The following is a 25,148-nucleotide window of genomic DNA, read 5'->3' on the forward strand; positions in this document are numbered from 1 at the left end:
TGATTGGCTCCATTTAACTCTGAGTAACCCCCCACCCCCCACCCACACATGTACACCAACGCGCCCACCATCACCTCTTCACCAGTCAGCTGGATGAATGGCTAAGCTTCTGCCAACCTATAGGCAGATCATATATGAGGAAATGCTCTCCCCCTGCTATCGGCGCTGGCTTATGGAGGAGCCTTCATCTTTATCGGCCCTGACAGTCGGTCCTGGCAGACAGTCTCATCCACATCCACTGTGACTCAGCACTGGTCACATGGACGAGATTAGGATCAGAAGAAGACCAGGAAGCTCCTGTGCAGAGAGAGAGAGATGGAAACTAAGAAGATCAAAAAACATCATTTTAAATGAAGATGATCGCATTCATAAAGAAAGTAGAATGTAAATATTTTCTATTTATAACACTATAATTACACACACCACCACCCCTCTGGAAAGTTTTTGGATTTTGAGTAGATGTTTTGTTAATTACATAGAATTTTGAGAAATCATTCTCTCCATCACTCTTTGGGTTGTCCCATGTCCCACAAGAAGAAACTGAACTGTCACACAAGTGGTAATTTAAACACAAATGTCAACCAGGTTAGTATAAAAACCTAACAAAGGAACCTGGTGGCTGAGCCAGATCTTCTGTCTTCAGCTTCTTCTGAATGTCCATCAGATGGTCAGTCTCAACCTGCCGTCTTCCTCATCCCCATCAAACATCAGGTCAACAGGGACCATCTGAAAGACTAATGGACCAGTGACTGAATGTGCAGCTGTTGTAGAGAGAGGTCAGGGGTTGTCCTGGCAACAGCTAAACAACACGACCTCTTTGTGGACTTAAAAATACGGTTACTGGAGGGACGGTTGTAGTTCAGCTGGGCAAAAAAAAGTGTAAAATAGTCTCAGAAGGGTATTTTTTCCTTATTCTTGGGGAATTAACATTCCAGGGAATGTGGTGATTAAACATTAGTCAAGCTGAGCTGATCATTTGTAACGAAATTTGGATTGGTCCAAAGAGAAAAGGGTTTCTTCCCACTGGTGAGGGTGTCTACACCGCCAGAGGGAACAGAACAAATCAGAACCATGTCCGACACGCTTCTACACACTGGGGGTGTGTTCACACACACATTTCTTTGGGGCCTATCTGTCCATGTATTTTATGGTGTACCATGGGCTAATAATTTTAAACCTCAGTATTACCGGGTCAGTTTGATACACAAATATGAGACCATGTTTCACGACCACAGAGCTCAAAGTGAGGGGTCAGTTAGAGCTTTTTAAAATGGTAAATATCTTCAATCTCAACCTGCACTCGTCATGAACGGCTGCAGCAGCGTGACATTCAGGCTGAGGGAGGATGTGGATGTGGTCGGTCCCTCACGGGCTCATCTCTGTCCTACTTCACTCAGGTGTCCTCCTCTTCCTCCTCCTTCTATCCCTCACACTCTTCCTCCTCCTCCTCCTCCTCCTCCTCCTCCTCCTCCTCCTCCTCCCCCTCCTCCTCCTCCTCTTCCTCCTCCTCCTCCTCCTTCAGTTGACATGACATGTCTTGACATAACTGATCTTTGACTTTATTAACCTGACTTTGAAAACATCTTCCATTTACCAGGATGTGGTAAAGTTATAAAGTTACTTAATAAACTCCCTGGGGCCTAAACACACAGCCTATACAGGGGTAACATGGAACATAAAGCATCATGAAGTCTTAAATGTCTATAGTAAATAAATTCAGTGGAGACTTCAGGCCTTCTTGTCGGCCGAACTGCGCCTCCAATCACTTAGAATGCGAGCACATGCTTAAAAAATAAAACATTTCAAAAATGAATTATAAATGTGCATTAATGTGATCTTCTGTTCTAATTGTCCAAAAACTCAATCCAAAATCCAAGGATTAATCCAAAAAGTCAAGGATTAAAATCCAGTCTTGCTCTTCTGATCCTAATCTCGTCCATGTGACCAGTGCTGGGTCACGGTGGATGTGGATGAGACTGTCTGCTACGACCGACTGTTTCTCTAAGAGCCTCCTGTTGCTGCCTGGCAGCCCGTGGGGAGGGAGTGGGGGTGGGGGGTCCACCTGAACCTGGATGGTCCTTCTGAGCTGATGGACGAGCGTCACAGACATGCCGCCTAAATTTAACCCGGTCCGCAGTCTGTGTGTGTGTGTGTGTGTGTGTGTGTGTGTGTGTGTGTGTGTGTGTGTGTGTGTGTGTGTGTGTGTGTGTGTGTGTTCTTCATGCCTTTGTCCGACTCGAGCACAGTTTGGAAGTGGAGACAATCAGGTCTCATCAGAACTTATTGATAATTCTCTATTGAATGGTAAGTAAAACTTTATTTATCTGTGACCTTCCTAAACACAGGTTACAAGGTCCAACACAATAAATGTGAAAACACCACATCAAAATAAACATACAGCGTGTATTACACAGATACATAAAATAGTTCAAATCAAACTAAAATAAAAAAACAACATATAATCAGTGGATTTTAACTTTTGCAGATGGATCCATGAACCTCACTGATGTTTCAGGGCTCTGATGAACGCTCAGGTACGACGATCATCTTTACATCTTTTGCTGTGACACTGACTTCATAATGTTTCTCAGCTCAGGCCATTATATAAGTTGATACCTATCTAAAAGGCGCGACTGTATTTTAGCGGCGAACGTTGCGAGTGATGAACGCGGCCCATGAGGTGATGGGAGGGCTGGCGGGGAGAGACGTGTTCCAGTAAAGTGAAACACACATTTTGTCAGATTCTCTCTGACAGCGACACACTGCAGTTTATTTGCACCCTGAAACAGGACTATTTTAAGAGCTAATATATTTTTCTTTGTCTCCCTCCCTCCTTCATCTCTCCATGCCTCACAATGTCTCTCTATGCTTCGCCTCCCCCTCCCTGACTCTTCCCAGTAAAGCCTATAACCAGCAGTGATTTGATTACCGGCGTAGCTGCGCTCTTTCTTTGTTATCAGCATTCATAAATGTTTAAGGAGCATTAAGGAGACGCAAACAGGGCAGGCGGACGGAGGGGATCTCTTAATGCTTAAATGACCATTACCCTTCTCCATTTACAGATTAAAAGCTTTACTTCGTTTCCTCCGCCTTCTGCTCGTCCTCCCTCGTTCGCCTCATCCCTCTCTGCGTTTCTCCGCCGGGCTCTGAGAGAAGCATCTTGGTTTAGGTAGATGATGCTTAGACAGATGAAAGGATTAGACAGAGGAAGAGTTCCAGAAGGGATGAAGAGCATGCAAAAATTATTGACACTCATCTGATGAAATCATCTTTATTGAAAGTCATCTGGATGTATTTATATTGCCTTTTTTATTTGGTATGATGCAACATGATTGTAAGGCGTGGAGGATGTGTTTACCACAGACGTATGGTTCAAATCTCGTGCAGGTACTTCAGAGGTCCTGGCTTCAGTGTGTCGGTAGGGTTCCTACCACCAGTTCAAACTGGTAACTTTGGTCTTCTATCCTGGATCCTGACGTATAAATTTAACTTTACTAACAGCTGACATGACCAGAAGAAGGCTGGACAAGTCCACCTATCTCTATCTGTGGACATTTACAACGGGGACAAAGAACTGTGTGTGTGTGTGTGTGTGTGTGTGTGTGTGTGTGTGTGTGTGTGTGTGTGTGTGTGTGTGTGTGTGTGTGTGTGTGTGTGTGTGTGTGTGTGTGTGTGTGTGTGTGTGTGTGTGTGTGTGTGTGTGTGTGTGTGTGTGTGTGTGTGTGTGTGTGTGTGTGTGTGTGTGTGTGTGTGTGTGTGTGTGTGTGTGTGTGTGTGTGTGTGTGAGGTATATTTGGAGGTAAGCAGAGGCTGGGGCCCGAACTCAAACCGGGGCAGAGATGAGCCGTGGAGGATGAATTCAACTCACAGCTAATTCTGGAGCTGCTCCTCAGAGATGGCAGAGCTGGAGGAGACACACACACACACACACACACACACACACAAACACACACATACCCATGGTCGCATTGGTGCGTCCAAACACACACACACACTCCTCTCCTCCGTCACACACAGCGGTTTGCTGAGGACGAGCCAGTCGGGTCTGATTTCTGCCAGTAGGGAAGAAACGTGCCTGATTATTTAATAGAGCTCAGAATGGACCTCACAGGGAGACGAGTGTGTGCATGAGTGTGTGTTTCTGTTCGGTGCTGCTATCTGCTCCTGGTTCAGATGCCTGTCTGCTGATATTTAACAACCTGCTTTGACTTGAAGTTGAATTAAAAACCTTTATCATCAGGAATTACACCTCAGCGGTAATTCAAGCAAAGTCTTATGAAAGTTTTCTATTTGCTCTTCAGACCACCAGGGGCTCTTTCTTTGTGAATCAGCGGTGCACGGCTCCAGAGCATGGGCAACTGCCCTGTGGTGATGTTTGTGGCCTGAGGTGCACAGTGTATTTGGAGCATCGATGCAAACAGCATGAGATCAGTCCAAACACACTAACAGCTGACGTGGTGATAACCAATCACATTCCTCCAATGACACAGCTGTGTGTAAGCAGTGGAGCTTCCTGACAACGTTGGACCTTCTGCAAAAAAATGCATTCTCCAAAAAATCTGTTACACACGCAAAAGCAACTACAACATCTACATTATAATTTATACCCAGAACTCAGTGAGGGTCACGGCTGCTGAGGCACTGAATTCATCATAATTAGATTTACCAAAAATATGAACCTACAGTTTAGCTTATTCACCATTCAAGTAGCAACAGGTCATTTTTAAAGTCTCAGAGCAGGATTATTTACATATACAAACTAACACACAATTAGCATATTTGATTAAAAAAAACTTTATGTTGTTTCCTACATGTTTGCTTTTATGTCACGTTTACTTATAAATGAAGTCCATGCGCCGCTCCTTCTGAAGAAAAGCAGCCAAAACATTTTTGACTTGAGATATGTAAATCCTCCATTTTTATATTAAGGCAAGGCGAGAGGAAAATTCATGAATGGCTGTAGTTTGCTGTCATTTCTTCTACGGCCGAGGAAGAGGAAGCCTCGGCCGAATCCCTGGGATCACCAGCGCCCCCTACCATGAGGCGTGGAACTGCGTGCCTCTATAAGGCCTTTTCGCAGCGGTTCCAGGACCGCTCAACTCAAGAAAGACGTTACACACATGATCCATTATGGAAGGGTTCATTCAAACATGTAGCGTTGAGCTTTAATAAAGAGCCTTTAGAGTCTGCAGCCTCCATCAGGGTCATGATGGTGCCCCTCTGGTACAGGAAGAGGCAGGAGAGCATCTGGATCCTGCTTGGTCAGACAGCATGAAGCCACAGCCTGGGAACATACGTGTCCACAGAGTCACATGGTCACAGAGACATATGTCCACACAGACATAATGACACTTTAAAGATGTAAATGAGCATGCCGAGCATCAGCTGACTGGATGTTAACTAATTTGTTCATGGTGGAGCTGGTGAGGCCGGTGTGTCTCCATCATGATGAAGCGGAACATGGACCCTCATTGGCTGAGACAGAACCTCTGCACCCCTCAGTAGAGGAGCAGCGCTCCTGAGCGCCGCCTCTGATGATGCAATGAGCAGAAACAATCTGGTTTGACCAATCTGTTGTCTGCTGTGTGTCAGGTGACCTTCTGCTCAACCTGCTAAAGTGCTACTAACTCAAGCTGTCCCTGTGTGAAGACTTCAATCAGACCCACACTGACATGTTCCTTCAGGCCTGGACACAGGGAGCAGGAAACCCTCCACGACTCACACATTGAAACGGATGAAGTGCGGTGATGATCAAATACGCGTTTACGCTTCTAAACTGCTCAGGCCGTGTTTTATTGCTCCTGAAGTCAGCTTTACATTTGTGAGTGACAGATCTCTGTTTCTGCCTCTGATAGAACACTGAAGGTGGAGTAGAGATAGGGAGGTGACTGTGATCAATGGTGGGACCTTCACGTACATCACAACACCTTCTGCCTGTGTTTGCATGTGTGTGTGTGTGTGTGTGTGTGTGTGTGTGTGTGTGTGTGTGTGTGTGTGTGTGTGTGTGTGAGGTTGTATTCCTTTGTGCCGACATCAAATGAGTTTTTAGATATCAGTGTGTTTTCATCAGTCGCACACTGACAGACTCTATTAAAACACCCTTGGACTCATTCCCATCACAGTATGACAGGAGTAATTCTCATGGCAAGACGGATGATGAGATGAGAGCACACAGGAGTTAACACATAGCCAATTTTAATGGCATTTCATTGAACTTGATTTATTTACTGCATCAGACCAGTGTTAATATGCTGATGCTCAACCAGCGGCGTACAACGGAGAATATTTCATGGCATGGAGGTGAACTTGCGAACAGAGTTCACCAGTGTTTTCCGTACTTTGACTTTTTAGTGCGTTAAATGTGAGAATCAAGGTATTGTTACTGAGGCTTGGATCCTGCTGCATCAGGCCGTTTGTGTGGGCTGCAATCTGTCCTGTACTTAAAACTACTGCCTGAAGGAAAATCAATCTGCCTGTAAAGTCGATTCAAATTATAGTGATCCCTGCATGTAGCATGTGTGCATCATTATGTATGTGCATTCCTATTACTGTGGCCATATGCTCAAGTAAATGTCCGCCCCAATGGCTGTGAATATCATTCTGTTGCGTGCAAATGCATTGAAAGGTTCACTTCTTGTTATCCATCTGTATGCGTGGCATGCAGCTCAACATGTTCAGAGCGACACTTAGCAGGGCCGTCAATCTCATTATCCCGCAGGTGTTATACTGTATGTCAGTTTGGCACCCAAATCTTCACATCCACTTTTCTGGCAAAACAGCTTTATGATATTTCAAGACAACCGTCTGTGTGAAGTACTTTTCAAACAGTAAACTATATATATATATATGAAACAAACACAGGACATCATTAATATTTTGTGTTATTTCATTTTATATTCCTTCAAAAATTCACTTACCATACGGCTCCCTCCACTTTTGCAGGTCACAGAGGTTGCTGGCAGCTATCCCAGAAGACTGTGGGACTGTGACTGCGAAACGCTCTTTCCATGAACTATTTTATTTTGTTATTTTATTGTTTAATTTTTGTTATTTTCTTTTATTTCATCATATTTTATTTGATTTTATTTAAAGTTATGTTTTATTGAAATTATTTCATTTCATCTTATGTTAAATTAATTTTATTTCATCTTAATTTTTATGTTATTTTATTTCATATTTTTATTTCATTTTATTTTATTTTTTCATTTCCTTTTATTTCATCTTATTTTATGTTATTTTATTTAATGCTATTTTATATTTTTATTTATGTAATGCCTGAGCAGTGGATATGTGCAATTTCCTCCGGGATTAATAAAGTACTGTATATATCAACCACCTATTTCATTTTATTTTATTTTATTTCATTTATTTTATTTTTTCATTTCCTTTAATTTCATCTTAATGTTATTTTATTGATTTTCTTTTATTTCATCTTATTTTATTATTTTGTTTTATTTATTTTATTCATTTTCTATTTTTCATCTTATTCCTTTTCATGTTATTTTATTTTATTTTATTTTATTCATTCTGATGTTTCCTCCTCTTATTTGACTGCACCTGCTAACAGCACTCACCAGCTAACCTCTAACTGTGTCACACGATAAAAATAACATAAATGTGCAGCCAAACAATAAAAATCCGTCTCACTGGAGATTCAAAAGAAGAGACACTGAAAGTCAAGGTAAGGAAATGTCAGGTTGTACATTTATTTTATTATTCACAGGTGAACACAGCAGAGGAATGAATGTTTCATACCCCCTCAGGGGCACACGGAGCAGGGCAAAATGTCAACCAATAAATCTGAAACAGAAATACTTCATGCGAGGCTGCGTAAATGCCCCCAGAGATAAATAATTTTTCACCAACACAGTTTAAAACCAATCAACCGCTGATCTCTATCCACTGGAATCAATATTTACTGCTATCTGTTGACAGCAGCCGAGGCCAGTGTCGAATAAACAAGGGCTCCCCACCGGCCAGGGAGGGGCAGGAGGACGGATCACACTTTAGGATGGGACAGGTACGGGGGCGCCTTGCGGTGATGCCCCCCCCAGCACTGACCACTGACTCGCTCCGGACTGGAGGACTTTTATCTCCATGAGCTTTTAGTCTGGAGTCACCCAGAGGATCTCATCTCCATGGTGATGATGTCCCATTCAGCCAAACACCTGCCGGGATAAGAGGTGGAGGAAGACGAGGGGGGTTGTGGTGGTGGTGGTGGGGGTTGTGATTGAAGGGGGGGGGGGTTCAGTCAGTCAAGCAGAAAAAAACGCATAAAGATGGCCGCCATTCCCCCACCAGGTGTTGTTGTAGTGAAGAGATTTCTGAAGATTCATTCAGCTCCATTTACCTTGAGCTCACCTGGGGTGCAGCCACCTAGGTGAGACCAGGGTAACCATGGCAACATGTGTTGGCGGTAACTAGCATGTGCATCTGCATCGCCTCCATACCAACATTCAGGCAAAGACAAAAAACACACGGAGACATTTGATGTGGTCGACTGGCTCTGAAAGGCGTGAGGGCAGACCTGGAGGCGTCCTGGAGGGGTCCTGGAGGGGTCCTGGAGGGGTCCTGGAGAACGCTCCAGGAAGTCCAAACAGAGTAATTTAATTGGACCAAAGTTCTCCCCGTCAGACGGAACACAGATGAGACGATTATACGACTGAATGCTAAATCAGCTTCATTAACATCCTCACTGAACGCCGTGAAGTGATACCAAACAATGCTAATGAGGTGTCCAATGAGAGGCCAGCAGACGGGGCCCCGGGGCCCTCACACGCCCTGCAGCAGTCTTCACTGGTTCGTTACCTGTTTCGTGTGTCGCTCAGTCGATCATGTGACTCTTAGACTTTATTGATTATATCTGTGAGGTCTGAGGATTATCTGAAAGGATCTGTCATAAACTTTTAATGTCACAATCAATCTTATATTCCACACCCACTGGACCTTTGTGACCCCCCCCCCCGAACCCCCAGTAGTGATGTGTGTTTGACCCACACCCCCAGGGCACGCCGCAGTTTGATACGTAAAAGAACGTTGTTGTTATATTCTTTATTTAGCGGGTCCTGCCCCCCCTCTGTGACCTTCAGCCAGTGGGTTGTGGGTCGGGTCACAGCCAATCAGAAGGTCCTGATTGGCTGTGACCCGACCCACAACCCACTGGGGTCCTCAGGCTCCTCTAGACGTAATGATCATTCAACTGAGTTCTCCTCTGAGCTCCAGCTGATCAGCAGCGGTTATCAATCACCAATCTGATCAGCAGCGGTTATCAATCATCAATCTGATCAGCAGGGCTTATCAATCACCAATCTGATCAGCAGCGGTTATCAATCACCAATCTGATCAGCAGGGCTTATCAATCACCAATCTGATCAGCAGCGGTTATCAATCACCAATCTGATCAGCAGCGGTTATCAATCACCAATCTGATCAGCAGGGCTTATCAATCACCAATCTGATCAGCAGCTGGTCAGTGATTCACCAAACAGTTCAGTTTAGGAGATGATTCCACTCTAATGTCTGAACCCAGTGTCAGACAGAGAACAGCTGAGTGTGTGTGTGTGTGTGTGTGTGTGTGTGTGTGTGTGTGTGTGTGTGTGTGTGTGTGTGTGTGTGTCTGTGTGTGTGTGTGTGTGTGTGTGTGTGTGTGTGTGTCTGTGTGTGTGTGTGTGTGTGTGTGTGTGTGTGTGTGTGTGTTTGTGTGTGTGTGTGTGTGTGTGTGTCTTGACTGAACTTCGCTGCTCCATTTCACACTCTGTAGGTCCTGATGCATCGGCACCCAGACACACACACACACACACACACACACACACACACACACACACACACACACACACACACACACATACACACACACACACACACACACACACACACACACTTCCTCTCTGCTGCTGTCTCATGTTCTCCCACTCGTCACACGATCCCTTCATCTTTCCACAGTATCTGTCGTCCCCCCCTCGCTCCTGTTTGGTCCTCCTGCTCCCTCCTTCTACCCCCCCCCCCTGAATCTCTGGTGCTGCTTTCTGCCGTCTCTTTATCTCTGGATAAAGCTCTCCCCGCTGTGGAGTTTGTTTTCCTGCTCTGTCTTTATCTGGCTTCAGAATGCTGCGTATGTGCAGCAGCGTGGAGGGAGACGGGGGAGACGGGGGAGACAGCATCCCCATGTCAGGCCAATGATGGATTAGAATACTAAAATACTGAAGAGAGAAAGCAGACGCACTCCTCTCTCCAATCTGACATGGTGTGTAAGAGTGTGTGCACTTCAGTGTGAGTAAATCTACTGCACGGTAATAGAACCATAAAAGAAGAGTTCTTTCCAGGCACACATCCTCTCCTCTGCCCCCCCACCCCCCCGGAGGCTCTCTCTCTCTCTCCCAGTTGATTTAACGCATGGCTTCTCTGCTTGTTTATTTCACTATGTATTAATGTAAATTACCGGTGTCCACCCCCCCTCCGTCTCCCTCTGTCCATCCCTCCTGTCATCCCACCCTGACAACAATTAAAAGGAACAACGGGCCTGGTGAGAGGCGTCAGCCCGACCCTCGCAGACCGTGTCAGTGAGAGCCTGCCCCCCCCCGCTGGTATCAATTAACCCCTCTATTGGACGGGTGAGGTGGGGGTCATCGGACTGGTCAGAGGCAACAATCTAATTCAACGCAGGAGAAAACGGAGGGAAGTCACAGGAAGTGAGTCACCAAGTGTTCACTAACTCTCCATGTGATGAGCAAACACATCCCAGAGAACCGCGACTGTTCATCACGTGTGACGATAGCCCCTTAGCAAGGCACCATCACCATAGCAATGGTGGTTGATCAGCTCCATCGCCCTAGCAACAGTGTTTTTTGTGTAGGTTCTCAATTATCCAGGTCATGGTTATCCAAAGCTGTTTAAATCAATCCACTGGACTTGTGGAACAATGGAACAAGAACACAGTAGAGCCTCATCAGGACAGGTCTAAGCAGTGTTTCTTCACCCCAAGGAAGATAGATAGATAGATAGATAGATAGATAGATAGATAGATAGATAGATAGATAGATAGATAGATAGATAGATAGATAGATAGATAGATAGATAGATAGATAGATAGATAGATAGATAGATAGATAGATAGATAGATAGATAGATAGATAGATAGATAGATAGATAGATAGATAGATAGATAGATAGACAGTATACCTTATTAATCTCCAAGGATACCAATGTTCAGATCGTGGACAGGGAAGACAGAGGGTTTGAGAGACAAGTGAAAGAAGCCATCCATATCAAAGTGGAGAAGCCATCTCTGAACAAACGGCCCGTCTGGCTCCTCAATCAGTACTGAGGAGCCAGACGGGCTTCAGCTGTGGTTGTTGGAACATGAATAGCACTGACCACACCGCACAGGGTGTGGTCAGTGCATCTCCTCTACTGCATCTCCTCTACTGGACCAAAGGGTAGAGGTGGGGGCCTGGTCTTGAATCTTAAAGAAGACCAGTGAAGCCGGTTGTGGCCCCATTGGTTTCCAGTCCAGACCAGTTGGGTTCCTGTACTGTGGAGCGTTCCTGAAGGTGTAGGAAAGCTGGCTCAGGAGGCCCTGCCTCAGGAACAACCCATCAGTGATGAGGAGAATGATGGGGTGTTCGGGGTTACGGGGTGAACTCCAGGTGAGCTGTAGGTGATCTACAGGTTAGAGATCACCTGTGGACAAAACATAGGCCTCTGGGTTTGCTTCACACACACCAGCATGGAGCTAGTCAATGTCAAAATAAAGTATAGAAGATATTACCTAACCATAAAAACTTCCTAAAACTGGCAACCCAATCAATAATTAATTAGTAAAGGAAGACCAAAACTCGATCTGCTTCAAACAAACCGAGCAGTCCATCCATATAAACAGAGATAGCTAACACTCTCTGTAAACCACTGGGAATTCTAATGCTCTTTACACCCAAATATTATCTGTGTGGAATCAATTCTGACATCATTTCCTTCAATTTTTAACACTAGGCTGATAATATGATAGCAGCTTCTGTAAATGTGACGCTGGGCTGAACAGTTTCCACCTTTACTCTGACTTATCTCAAGGTGTAAAGTGTTGTCCAACTGAGGTTTGTGCTCTTCCTCATTGAAGGAATTCCTCGGTGGGTTCCCACACTGGTTGAACGTTCAGACCAGTCCCGGCTCTAATTGGTTCCAGTGAACACGGTTTCCATCCACTATTTTGATCCTGGACCTGATAAAGTCCTCAGCAGCTGATTCCTACCAGTGTTCTTCAGTGTTCTTCATCACGCACATCCATAAACAGACCATTTGGTTCATGGAGACTGTCAGGAGAGCTGTACAGAGAAAAGCCCACCTTCAACACATCAGACCAGACCACTGACATCAAATCAATTTAGCACAATTCAGCTTTTCATCATTCTGTTAATGTTTACTGAAATAAATATATACTGTACATCACATCAGTGAAGGATCATGTGACCAGTCAACCAGTGCTCAGTCACTGGTCGACTTTAGAGCATAGAGCTGGTTGACTGTGGAGACCTAGTGGACCAGGGCGGTTCAGGTGAGGCTCCATCAGCGTTGGGCTGAGTACATCTGTATGTTTTTTGTTTTTGTTTTTTTTGGGGGGGGGCGTCCTTTATTCTCAACAAAGTGGTGTCTCTCACACCTCCTTCCCAGCATTATGGGAACACACCGTGGGAACGCCTTGCCGTCATTACCCTGATGTTTTATGCAGCGTTCTGATTGCTGACGCTCCAGACGACACTGCTGATTGCTGTTTACGACTCTCAGTTAAGACTTCGACAAACTCCTCACATTATGGTGGTTTCAGTGTTCAGCGTGTTCACAGCAGCGTCTGCAGGTGAACACGGCGCTGTCGATCCCTGCTCACTGACTGACAGGCGCTTTGTGTGAGGGGTGTGTTCACACACAAACGATTGGGTGTGTGTGTCGTCTCTGCCGGATGGGGGTTAAACGACATTGCTGACCTCTCTCCCTTTCTCCCTCCATCATCCATTCTCTTGGTTTCCTCCTCCTTTGTCCTTTGTCTTGTCTTCCTTCTCACTCATCTGTTTCTTTCTCTTGCCCTCTTTTCATTTATTCAGTATATTTTTTCTTGTATATTTTTTTCTGTTCTTGACCATTTCTCTTTGTTTCCATTCTCCTTCCATATTTTCCTCTTCTTTTCCTTCTTCCCCATTTGATTTTTGTCATCCTCTCTCTTCTGCTTCCTCTCCTTTTCCTACTTCTAGTTCATCCCTACCGTTTCCTTCCCTGCCTGTTTTCTAATATTTTGTGCTTCCTCTGTCCTTGTTTCTTGTCTTTTCTTGTCTTGTCGTTTTTATTTCTCACTTTCTCATGCTATCTGGTGTTTTCCCCTCCTTCGTCTGCCTTCCTTCCCTCTCTTCCTCTTCCATCCCTTTACCCTCCACCACCTCTGATGCCCCTGCTGATGGAAGTTAATTTTACACACTCACAAGAAAAAAAAAAAAGAGTGTCAGCAAAAGATTTATAAGACATAGAAAATCAAGAGCTGGCGATTCTCTCTGTGTTTGTGCTCCGGGGTCCTTTCTGTTCTTGCTATAGCACAATATTTCTATCACTGTAACCCCCCCCCCAAACAAAAACACCCAAATACCCAACAACCCCACCCTGCCACCCCCCAGGAGCCTGTCAGATGATAAAGAGATGTTGTCAGGAACTGATTATCAGCCTCCCAACTAAAAACAAGTAGGACATCAAACGCGTCCACTCAGGGACTCGGCCTTATTTCTCTCTTCATTTCTCCTCCATACGTCTCCCTCCCTTCATTTTTCTGTCTGTGTGTTGGTGTCAGAAGTAGCGTGTGTGTTTTCTGCCTGCTGGGGAGCTATTTGATTTGTTCTGCCGTTTTAGAGCTCATATTGTTTCTGGCGTGTTGTTTTTATTATGACGGCTTTATTCATATCAGCGCCGGTGGCGGCGCTGGTCCTGGTCCCGAGTCACCAGGGAGGGAGATAGGGACAGGATGGAGCAATAAAGCGAGAAAGAGCTGCATCGGCTCTAAACGTGGCAGGCAGTGTGTGTGCAAATGTATGAGTGTGTGTGTGTGTGTGTGTGTGTGTGTGTGTGTGTGTGTGTGTGTGTGTGTGTGTGTGTGTGTGTGTGTGTGTGTGCGTTTGGCATGTGTGGTGATGCTGACGTGAGTGCGAACGTCGAAGTGCAAGACTCAAATTATAACTAACAGCTTTCCACAGTTTTTTTTTTTCAACGCATCTGACAAACAGACACACACACACACACACACACACACACACACACACACACACACACACACACACACACACTTGGCACTTGTAGTTCATTTAACAATGAGAGACAAGTGTGTTTTGTCATTCACCATGGAGACAGCAGCGGAGAGAAGACGAGCGCTCCATTCATCACCGTGATAAAGTTTGAATGATGCGCCGTAAATCAAGCCCCGCCCCTTTCCCCCCTCCGGTCGCTCTGGACGACCCACGGACAGGTAACCAATCACCATCCATCAACACGTTAGAACCACCAACCCGACACCAGGTGGTTCTGTTTGTGGTGATCCTACTGGATCCCTCACGTGATTCCTGACCAATCAGCTGCTCTCAATCGGTCTCCCGGGTGACTGACTGACCTCCTCTGTTTTCATGGAGCCGTGGTGACTGTAATCAGATTACATCTGTCCATTTGCCTGTCTGTCTGTGGATATTCATCAAACTTGCTTAACATGCCTTTTGGGCTATTCTGCATATAGATTATTATAGATTACAGATTATCCTTCATACACATTCACACCGACCTGCTGAGCCTTTTCATATCTAAATGTTGTTGTTTTCATGGCAGCAACTTAAACCTACTAAGAAAGAAAAAAGTGGAGTTTATTTTGAAGCACATTTTATAAATGTGTGTCATTTGACAGATTGTGCATAAAAACACATGAAATGCATCTTTAGAGGTATTATTATATTTATTTCTAAGTGACTGCTGCAGGAGCCTCGATTCACAGTCAGTCGATGACGCTCCCCTCCTGACGGGGGTGGGGTGGGGGGGTACTGGTGACAGGGGTCTGCTTTACAATGCTTTACACCACTATACAGGATGGGGGGGGGGTAAGAAAACCTTCAAACAGTGACGGTTCAGTGGACGTATGTCTAAAGGGGAGCTTTCTACTCAATATGCATGTTCACATTGTACACATTTTTATTTTGGCATAATTCATGGTGAGAACAAAAGACCCATCAGCCCCGGGTTGGGACCACCTACTTGTAGGCTCACCACACAGACGCAATGAAGCTCATTGCTGCTTTAGCTGGAGCAGCTTTCTGACACCCTACGGCAGACAGGGGTGGGCTCGCAGCCATTTTTTACCCCAGCTCAGGGGCAGCTGCCAGAAACCATCGATGTATTAAATATTTACTGCTGACGACTGAACGGCGTGTTCCATCTGATATGATATATAGCTACAAGCTAATATTGTACTTTGATAACACACCTCGGTCCTCATATGAACATATAAAAATTGTGTGCAGGGCATTAATTCACCGTCGCAGCATCAGTCAGAACACGTGGAACAAATTTCAGGGGAAAAGAAGGAAGCAAGAACACAATGAGGACTCAAAGGGGTGCTACAGACAGAAGGTGAAGTCCATGTCTTCATATACAGCCATCAGTCCAGAGTGAAGGTCCGTTGTGTGTGTGTGTGTGTGTGTGTGTGTGTGTGTGTGTGTGTGTGTGTGTGTGTGTGTGTGTGTGTGTGTGTGTGTCTCCATACCCCTGTCCTACCCCCAGCTGAGAGAGGCAGACAGAAGCAGCAGCAGCAGCAGGACGGCTGCTGGGGGGCCGCTGGTGGAGGGAGCCGACCCCCCACCACTGCCAGAGGAGCCCAGGTTGGAGATGGTGGCCCTCTCTGAGTACAGCTGGATGATGTCAAACTGCTCATCTTCATCGAGCTCCTCCTCCGTTTGTTTCAGCTCCTCCTCTTCTTCACTCTTCATCAGCTTGTAAGGAGGAGAACACGAGGAAGAGGGACGGGGGAAAAAACATATTTACCAATCTGAAGGGACACGCTTCACATGGTCCTTCATCACATCTGCTCACTCACACCCCCCCCTCCCAAAAGAAAAGAAAAAAAAACAAGAAAAGAAGGCAGAATCCCCCCCAAGTCGTGCAACAGATAGAAATACATACTGTATATACGTAAAGATGAGCGACGTTCCATCACCTGCATTCAATCTGACGTTCATTCAGTCCAGATTAGAGCATGAAGTAACAGGATCAGGTAGAGGGATGGCAGCTCTAATTAAAGGGCTGAGGTAGAGCAGGCGTGACCACAGTCATCCTCACGCTAATCATACGTGACAGCTACAGTGCACCACGAGACACGGTCACAGTTTGGTTAGATCCCCGAACCAACCCAACAGGGTCTGGGCAAATAATAACAGCACCGTAAATAAGACAGCACCGAGTCAATGCACACCTTTATGAATGGGAAATGCATTATGGGAGAAACGGAACATCAGAATAAAGAATTTTTAAATGATTCTGGTCGTATTACAAACCAATCCAGTTTTCACAAGGTTGGTTGATTGATTGGTTGGTTGATTGGTTGGTTTAGACTCCTTAGTGGATGTCTAACAACTTTATAGGAAGGGACATGGGATGGAAAACATAATTTGTTGATGATGTGGTTGAGACTTTTATTAGTTACTGTTGTTTTGGATAATTCCACACCATTGAGAAATTGATGATTTATAGAAGACTTCATGGCAAAGGCTAAAAAATCTGAGCAGCTACAGGACTCTGGTGAGAACTCTAATGAAATCGATTCCTGCATCTTTAGGGCGCTCTGGCGGAGTACCAGCAGAGTTACTGTACTAAACCAGGATTATCCAGGATTTAACGCTAAATGAACTTGTGTGCCGTCCTCGCTCTGTGGACTCCATGTTTGTGCTGTGAGTGAACATTCTTTAGATCCAGAAGCTTCCGGCGTGAATCAGGTTATATCATCTGGACCTGACGGTGTGTGTGCTTTGAAAGATCACTTGGTTTGTTCCAGCTTAGATTGATTGACCTGTTTTTACTAGATAATCAGGAGAACGCGGCGCCTGTGTGCCACAGCTTTCATTTGCATATTCAAACACCTTTACACTTCAATAAAACACTGATGAATACAAAATCATTTGGCGTCATGGAGGTGTGACACGCATCTCTGATTTTCCTGCATTTCTTAATTTCCATAATGGTAATGACCACACTGCAGTGTGACCTCTGGAGAGGAACCGGACGGACCAGAGCACACGAACCCGTCTCCTCCTTCTTGTGTCAGGATGTCACCCTTGTCTCCACACTCCTGTACGTGTCATTTAGATACAGAAGATTGGTTTAGTGTCTGGCATCTGGAGGTTCTGGCCATTAATGGACTCCAGCGATAACAGGTCTGCAGGGAGGGGGACGTGAGATGATCAGAACCAAACCAGCTGCCTGCAGCATGATTGGTTTGACCCAACGTCTGTCGCCAAGTGTTGCATCATGTTCAAGACCTTCTAGGGAGGAGGTGTTATGGAATGATGAGTCCATAAGACGCAGGACAGCTGTTGAGCTAATAGCTGTCTTATATGTCCCTGGTCAGAGGAAGCAGCTCAGGCTGAACTGCAGATCAGCATATTGGGAGAAGAATTGTTCTACACCCAACTGACTGCTAACACAATGGTTTGGGCAGACTTTGTTGTCTTCTAACTTTTTAAATGGTACAGTAATCCTTTGCTTATACGCACTTCAAGATGCCCGGCTTCACTACATCACGGATGTTTAGTAGGTAGTCACGTGATACCATACACGCATGCTATTGGCTGACAGCATCCGTGTGTGCACTGCGGTCCGAGACTCACGGAACGCAGCGCACTTCCGTGTATCAAAGAAACATTATTCTTTAATTGATTGGTGGTGACGTGGTGGGAGGAGTCTGGTGCCTATGCAAGAAGCTAAAGACTGTTTCTGATTGGTGGTGATGTGGTAGGAAGAGTCTGCTACCTAAGGTTGAAGCTAAAGACTGTTTCTAATTGGTCGTGAAGTGATGGGAGGAGTCTGCTACCTAAGGATGAAGCTAAAGACTGTTTCTTATTGGCGGTGATGTGGTGGGCGGAGTCTGGTGCCTATGGTAGCTCCTTCGACAGCCTCTGGTTGGTGGAGATGGAGGCTGGTGCTCCTCCGGGGCGTCTCACGAGGTGAATGTGGAGCCTTTCTTCATCAGTGCTTCTGCTTGAACACTCTGATGTGTTAAACTTTAGAGCTGTTGATGAATATGATTGACTGCAGCGTTATGGCTGCTGAACGTTCAGGACAGGCAGCTGTTCAACACATCAGCATCTGGGCTAGCCCCGGGCTAACACCGTGATTGTTTTCTTACTGACAATAACATACTTTCTATCATTCCAGTGAAATACTGCCTTTGCTCCCAGCTCATGTCGCAGCGCTCACAAATTTCTCATCGAGTTTTAACTTTTCATCCCCCGTCTGAGAGTGGAAGAAGCCATAAAGAAGGCGCTCATGCGACGCTGCTTCAGGACGTTAGCACCGTTTTGTTCATCAGCAGTAAAACAGATCTTTGACAAGCATCAGATGGGGTGTTAAAATTAGCAGGCAGACCAACAGAGACAGCGCCTTCCTCCACTCTGTTATTCTTAGAGACAATAGTTTATTGACTCTGATGACCTTTTGCTTGATTGCGGCTCCAATATTCTGCACCTGAACATGTAAGGAAACCCTTCTCTGACCCCGTCATGTTTGTATAACGCCTGAGGACTAGAAAAGCTCAACTGAACTTTTCACTTCAGTAAAAGGACAATAAGTCAAGTGAGAAATAGGATCTGATGAAGCAGAATATTGATTCACATTTTCTCCTCATCTCCTAGTAGGATCTGAGAAAGCCATCATTGTACAGCAGGAAACAAGATGGCTGCCAGTTGGTCATAATCACCTGGTTTCTAGTCTTAAGTTCAGAAAGTATGGTATTGACCTTTTTATTTAGTATACCTGTACTTATGTATTAACAAACTCTTGAGTGACATTTTGTTCCTTTTTCAACATGGCGACAAAATCATCACACTCCTCCTGATATCACATGACTTATTTATACTGACACCTCCAGACGTGTCATGTGACATCAGCAGCATGTTGATGCTGACTGGACGACATTATGGTGCGTCACAGTGACTTCCTGTTCCCCAAAATATATGTGACAAAAACACTGAGCAGCATCGGTTTACTCCTCTAATGGTCAAGAGCTGAAGGAACTGTTTGTACTTTTAGGAACAGGTAACATGACTAAGATGAAATGATCCTGCAGTGACATCAGAAATGAGCAGCTTGAGGAGCTGCAAACAAATTCAGGGTGGAAGAGTTTCAGTTAGAGCGCTGTTCCTACCTCCTGAGGCCGTCCCCTAGGACGGGGAGTTGTGACAGGTTCAAGATCTTTAATCCAGTGTCAATAATCAATGATTGAAATTCTCTATTCGTTCCTTCCCCCGTAAGGAGAATCAGTTTTCTACTCTAGTTAATTTTCACATAGGTGTGTGTGTCTATATACATATATACTGTATAGATTATATATATATGTGTGTGTGTGCGCATGTATGTATGTGTTTGTATGTATATATACTGACACACAGTATATATATATATATATATATATATATATATACAGTATATATATACATACATATATACAGTGTATATATACTGTGTATATATACACACTGTGTATATATATATATATATATATATATATATATATATATATATATATATAAAGCAGTAACTTCAATTTATATATATATATATATATATATATATATATATATATATATATAGCAGTAACTTGAATTTAATTTTCTTTGTCCAGACATTACAGTGTATTTTTAAAGCCACAGACAGTGTATTTGTGTCAGCTACCATCTTCCAGTTGATTCCACCATGACTTCATAATAATATACAGCAGGTCAGCACTTTTTTAACTTAATAAATAAGTTTTCATCATTTCATTTTCATTTGTTTTCTGATTGGTCGGATACCAAATAGTCAGTGAATGAATGCCTCGGAAAGTTTAGGATTAAAAACAACCCTCATTAAAATCCCTCCTCACTAAAAATGTGTAGTTTCCTGGTAGAACTGTAATATTTGAAACCCAGAGCAGAAATCTACGTTTCCGAGTGAGATGTTTTCTCCTCTGCTGGAGCAGATACTCAACTGTTTGAAGTGAAACCTTTCAGAGTCTGGAAAAAATCACTTTAGAGAAACACAACAAAGCTCCTCACAAAGACAAGATGGGGAGCGGAGTGACGGACGGATGAGGAGATTTGCAGCAGGCATGGGTGGAGAGGAGAGGTTCAGACTGAACGGAGCTGGAAACAGGAAGACAAGAGAGAGAGAGGAACGGAAAGAAAGGAAGATTGGATGGACTTAGGAAGGGGAAGAGTCAGGAAGGAGGGGAGTTTAATGGAGGCAGAGACGGAGGTGGGGACATATGAGCGTGAATAAATTCGTGCTAATAAAGCCTGACTGATGCACCGCTTCCAACCAACACCTCATCTAATCTGCTCAGTGGGGGAGTGAGGCAGACGGACAGAGAGAGAGAGCTGGAAACCCCTCTCGTCTGGCGGCCCAAATTATCTCTGGCACAGAGGCGTGCTGGAAGTCACCGCCACAGCAGATTGAGGTCTGGCCGAAGCTGGAGCCAGGACCCCAATCGAGTTGGACCACATTTAATGGTGAGCACCGGAGAAGGAGAAGGACAGTCAGGAGCTGAGAGACGAGGAACCGTCACAACATATGTGCTCACAGCACATTTCAGTTTGTCTGTTACTGTCTGCTCATTGGGAGCTGGTAGACTCACACAGAGCCAACAGGCCCACATCAAAGCCCATCAAGCCAAGACCTGATTGTCGGCCACAGCCTGTGTGAAACCTGATGGGTGGCGGACAAGTTAACCAGGACAAACTAAAGAGTGTAGTTGAAGTCTGATTGTGAGACCCTCATGACCACAATCCCCACACAACTTTAAATGATGAAGCTGGAAGACAGACAGGGTGACCCCACGCAGACCGCTAGGCTACAGCAGCCCTGTGCCAGGGTTCAACACCTCCCCATTACCTTCAGTGAAGGCACAATGGCATCCAATGGCATCAACTTCAAACGTAACATGCTCTCACACAATTATACAGTGTGATTAACATGAAAAAGACACATGTTCCTGAACCACGACTACAAATGAGACAGAAAAGTAACTGATTCTTAGTAAAGAGAATATAAGATTAACAGATGGTTGAAATCGCTCAGCTCAGGTTGACGTGGCCGTACCGGGTCAACACACACACATTGATACGAAGTGAGGAAGCTTGACTGAAAAACACACTCCAATATGGTGATTCTAGCTTTCAGTATTTAGTTTCCCAAAGTCAGGAGTAAATTCAGTCCATTACAAACATTAAATCTCCGCTGGTAGGAGATAACATATCTTTAACAACACACCAATGGTCTTCGTTTAGGACATTTCTTGATTAGATTCCTGTTTTCACAGGAAACGATCAGTTTGAACAGAAGGACGGAGTGTGTGACACTGGAGACACACGTGTGTTTGTGTGTGTGGACTGTCTACATCACAAGTCCCTACAATCCATAACAACCACAGCTGTACAACATTCACGATTCACACGTGTAGATATAGATAGACAGACAGACAGAGAGATAAATAGATAGTCCTCAACTTACAAACATTCGACTAACTAACACTCAGAGATACAAAGAAACGTGCATTGCCATATCTAACTATCATCCTGCAGTACCCCTTTCTGCCACAACCCCCATGGGGCAGCACTGCTGCATTCACTCATCTCCAACACTCATCTCTCTCTCTTGTTGTTGTTTGTTGTTGTCTCTGTGAGCATCTCAGAGCGTCAGGCTTCGTACCTTGGATACTTTACTGTTTATCATGGATGATAAAGCAAAGGCTAGTGAAGTTGGTGGTAGTGGTGACCATCTCTGTGAACTCTGACCACAATAACTCCTCCCTCCTCCTCTTCCTTCACTCTAAAGGTAAGCTGCATGTCACATGCTACATACAGTACCGCATAGTGGATCGTCAACATCAACAGCTGACTCTGAAGGTAAGCTACACACAGCTGACACCGGTACTGGAACCCCGCCCAGCGTGACAGATATGGCGTCAGGTGGATAAGCAACTTTCCTCATTGTGAGGTTAAGAAAGTTTATATTTATGTCTAACAAACATCCTTTGTCAAAATCCAGAAGCAGAAAGAGAATATAAAATTTAGAGCTTGGAAAAATCATGCAGGGTAAGAGTAGGAAATACAGCAGATAAAACAGACGCCATTAATAAACAACATGCGGTGTGACAACGACGAGACGAGCTCAAACCAGATAACACAGAGACCTGAACGCTCATTTAAAATGTGACGACAGCGTGTGCGAGACGGGCTCCAGTGTACTCACAATGTCATTGTGTTCAGGGAGGTGGTTGTTGCTCGGCATCTCATCCTCCTGAACAAGAGGGGAGGGCCTGGGGGCAGGAGGGGGGGTGATGTCTGCAGGCAGGGACCCGGGGCTCCCCATCCAGCTGATGGCGTTACCTGTAAGGACACAGGGCATGATGAGTGTGTGTGTGTGTGTGTGTGTGTGTGTGTGTGTGTGTGTGTGTGTGTGTGTGTGTGTGTGTGTGTGTGTGTGTGTGTGTGTGTGTGTGTCTCTGAGTGGGTGTGAACCTACATATCTATTTGGCAGCTTTACTGCTGGAGCTGTCGGCAGGTGGATAAATCACTAAGCTTTATGGGACGTGCATGGACGGTCGATCTGAGCTGTAGTGTTTGGACATACAGGCACAACGCGTATCGACAGTCTTATTGACAGCTGCTGATGGAGTGACGGCCGGAGGGCTTCCCCCTCAGCCCCCTCTACGCCTCCGGACCTGCAGATGTCTGGACCCGACAGGAAGCCTCGTGGAGTCGACGCACGAGGAGTTGTGTTCTACAGGCGTTGTGTCGGAGACAACTTTCATGTATTCCCTTTGAGTTGTTTGTCACAGCATCTTTGTTGGTGACACATTAATTCTCCTTTCATAATTCTCATCCTCAGATATATTATTCAAAACAGGATTTATAAAAATAATGTGGACAGCAGTGTTTTCTGTTTGCTTTAGGGCAAAAAAAGGAAGCTGCACACGGAGCATCGAGGGACAGAAACATTACCATGAAACCATAATAAATAATGTCCTCATATTTTTTAGGGTGTTCTTGATTTGAAAAAATGGTTGCATAAAATTAGCTTAAGCTCTTTCCTTAGGAAATGTCTTTAAATAAATAAGATCCTTACATGCTTATACAATATTTGAGGCTCAAAGGAATTATTTTAACCCAATTTGCACGTATGTCCTTAACAAGAAAAGTGAGGGAAAATATTCTGAAGACGAGTTTCAAATTTTATATACAAGGGTATAATAAGGGAATTCAGTTCCTTTACCTTTTCAAGAAGTGTCACACTAGTTTTAATGAACAGGAGGAAGTAGATGGCCTAGATGGACGAGGTGCTGAGCGGGTGTCGTCCAATAATTTATGGATTACAGCAGCTAATGAACAACACAAGGCTTACAAGATCGACGGGGCAGCAAGGAAATGTAAGAAGTTAAATCCAAAAGGAAGAACGGAATGTGTGATTCAACACGTGATGGTGGAAGAGCAGCGACAGAGGAGGAGATCATGGACAAAGCATGAATACAGTCGGAAGAGGAGGAAGGGTAAAGAACAGGAGAAGTGAACTCATCACAGAGAACAGAAAGGACAACTGACGAGTGAGACCTTCCAAACCAAACAGACGTTAAGTCAACCTACAATCCAAAAGGAAAGACTGATCTCAGATCTGTGTGTGAACAGAAAAACAGGAACCAGGGTACCCACCTACACACACCTCAGGGTACCCACCTACACACACCTCAAGGTACCCACCTACACACACCTCAGGGTACCCACCTACACACACCTCAGGGTATCCACCTACACATGTCATCTGTACAGTTACTCTTAAATATAGTACAATCCCCACCTATATATTTGAATAGTCTCTCTTGAAGAGTCTCACGATGTCACACTGTCAGCAACTCCACCCACTACCTGTCAATCAAGGGCCCAACCAATCACGGCGCATCTGCCAGAAGGAATCACGTGAACAATATGGTGTACGGCATTTGCTATGTTAGGATAATAAATAACTATACAGGGACTTCCCAGCTAACATAATTTTAGAGTGTCATAACTGTTCCTCCACTAAGTATCTTGGGGTCTTGTTCACAGGTGAGGGAAGGATGGAACGTGAGATTTACAGACAGATTGGTGCAGCTTCTGCAGTGATGCGGTTGCTGTAGGTCTGTCGTGGTGAAGAAGGAGCTGAGTCGCAAGACGAAGATCTCGATTTACTGGTCATCTACGTTCCTACTCTCACCTATGGTCAGGAGCTTTGGGTCATGACCGAAAGGACAATATCCCGGACACAAGCGGACGAAATGAGTTTCCTCCGTAGAGTGGGGGGGCGGGGGTCACCCTTAGAGATAGGGTGAGGAGCTCAGTCACCAGGAAGGAGCTCGGAGTAGAGCCGCTGCTCCCCCACCTCGAGCAGAGCCAGCTGAGGTGGCTCAGACATCTGTTCCGGATGCCTCCTGGACGCCTCCCTGGGGAGGTGTTCCGGGCATGTCCTACCGAGAGGACACCTCAAGGAAGACCTAGGACACGCTGGAGGGACTATGTTTCTTGGCTGGCCCGGGAACGCGATCGAGATTCCATCGGAGGAGCTGGAAGAGGTGTCTGGTGAGAGGGAAGTATGGGCATCCCTCCTGAGACTGTTGCCCCCGAGACCCCCCGGATAAGCGGTTGAAGATGAATGGATGGATGGATGGATGGATGGATGGATGGATGGATGGATGGATTGATAACTGCAGAGAGTCCAAACAGCAGGAACTAGCTGAGTGAAACTAGCTGCTAGCGCCAACAGTCTGTCCAGCTATGGTTTCTGTTTGGAATGGGGACAATCCATGTAGTATCCAAAATGCTCCTGGGGCATCTGACAAAAACGCTCCTTAACTCCATACAGTT

At 45.1% G+C, this 25,148-nt stretch overlaps 1 protein-coding gene across 1 annotated transcript in view; it reads right to left on the bottom strand.

The window, feature by feature from the left end:
• Positions 1 to 15,033: 15,033 nt before the first annotated feature.
• Positions 15,034 to 25,148, bottom strand: part of LOC137602838 (GDNF family receptor alpha-4-like) — a 40,367-nt gene continuing 30,252 nt past the window's right edge. Inside the window, exons 8-9 of the mRNA XM_068325901.1 lie at positions 22,504 to 22,640; positions 15,034 to 15,995 (exon numbers count right to left, since the gene is read on the bottom strand). Coding sequence (XP_068182002.1) covers positions 15,777 to 15,995; positions 22,504 to 22,640 — 356 coding nt within the window. The 3' untranslated portion in view covers positions 15,034 to 15,776. The remainder of the gene's footprint in view (positions 15,996 to 22,503; positions 22,641 to 25,148) is intronic.

Source organism: Antennarius striatus, chromosome 10, assembly GCF_040054535.1.
Source record: "Antennarius striatus isolate MH-2024 chromosome 10, ASM4005453v1, whole genome shotgun sequence".
NCBI lineage: Eukaryota > Metazoa > Chordata > Actinopteri > Lophiiformes > Antennariidae > Antennarius > Antennarius striatus.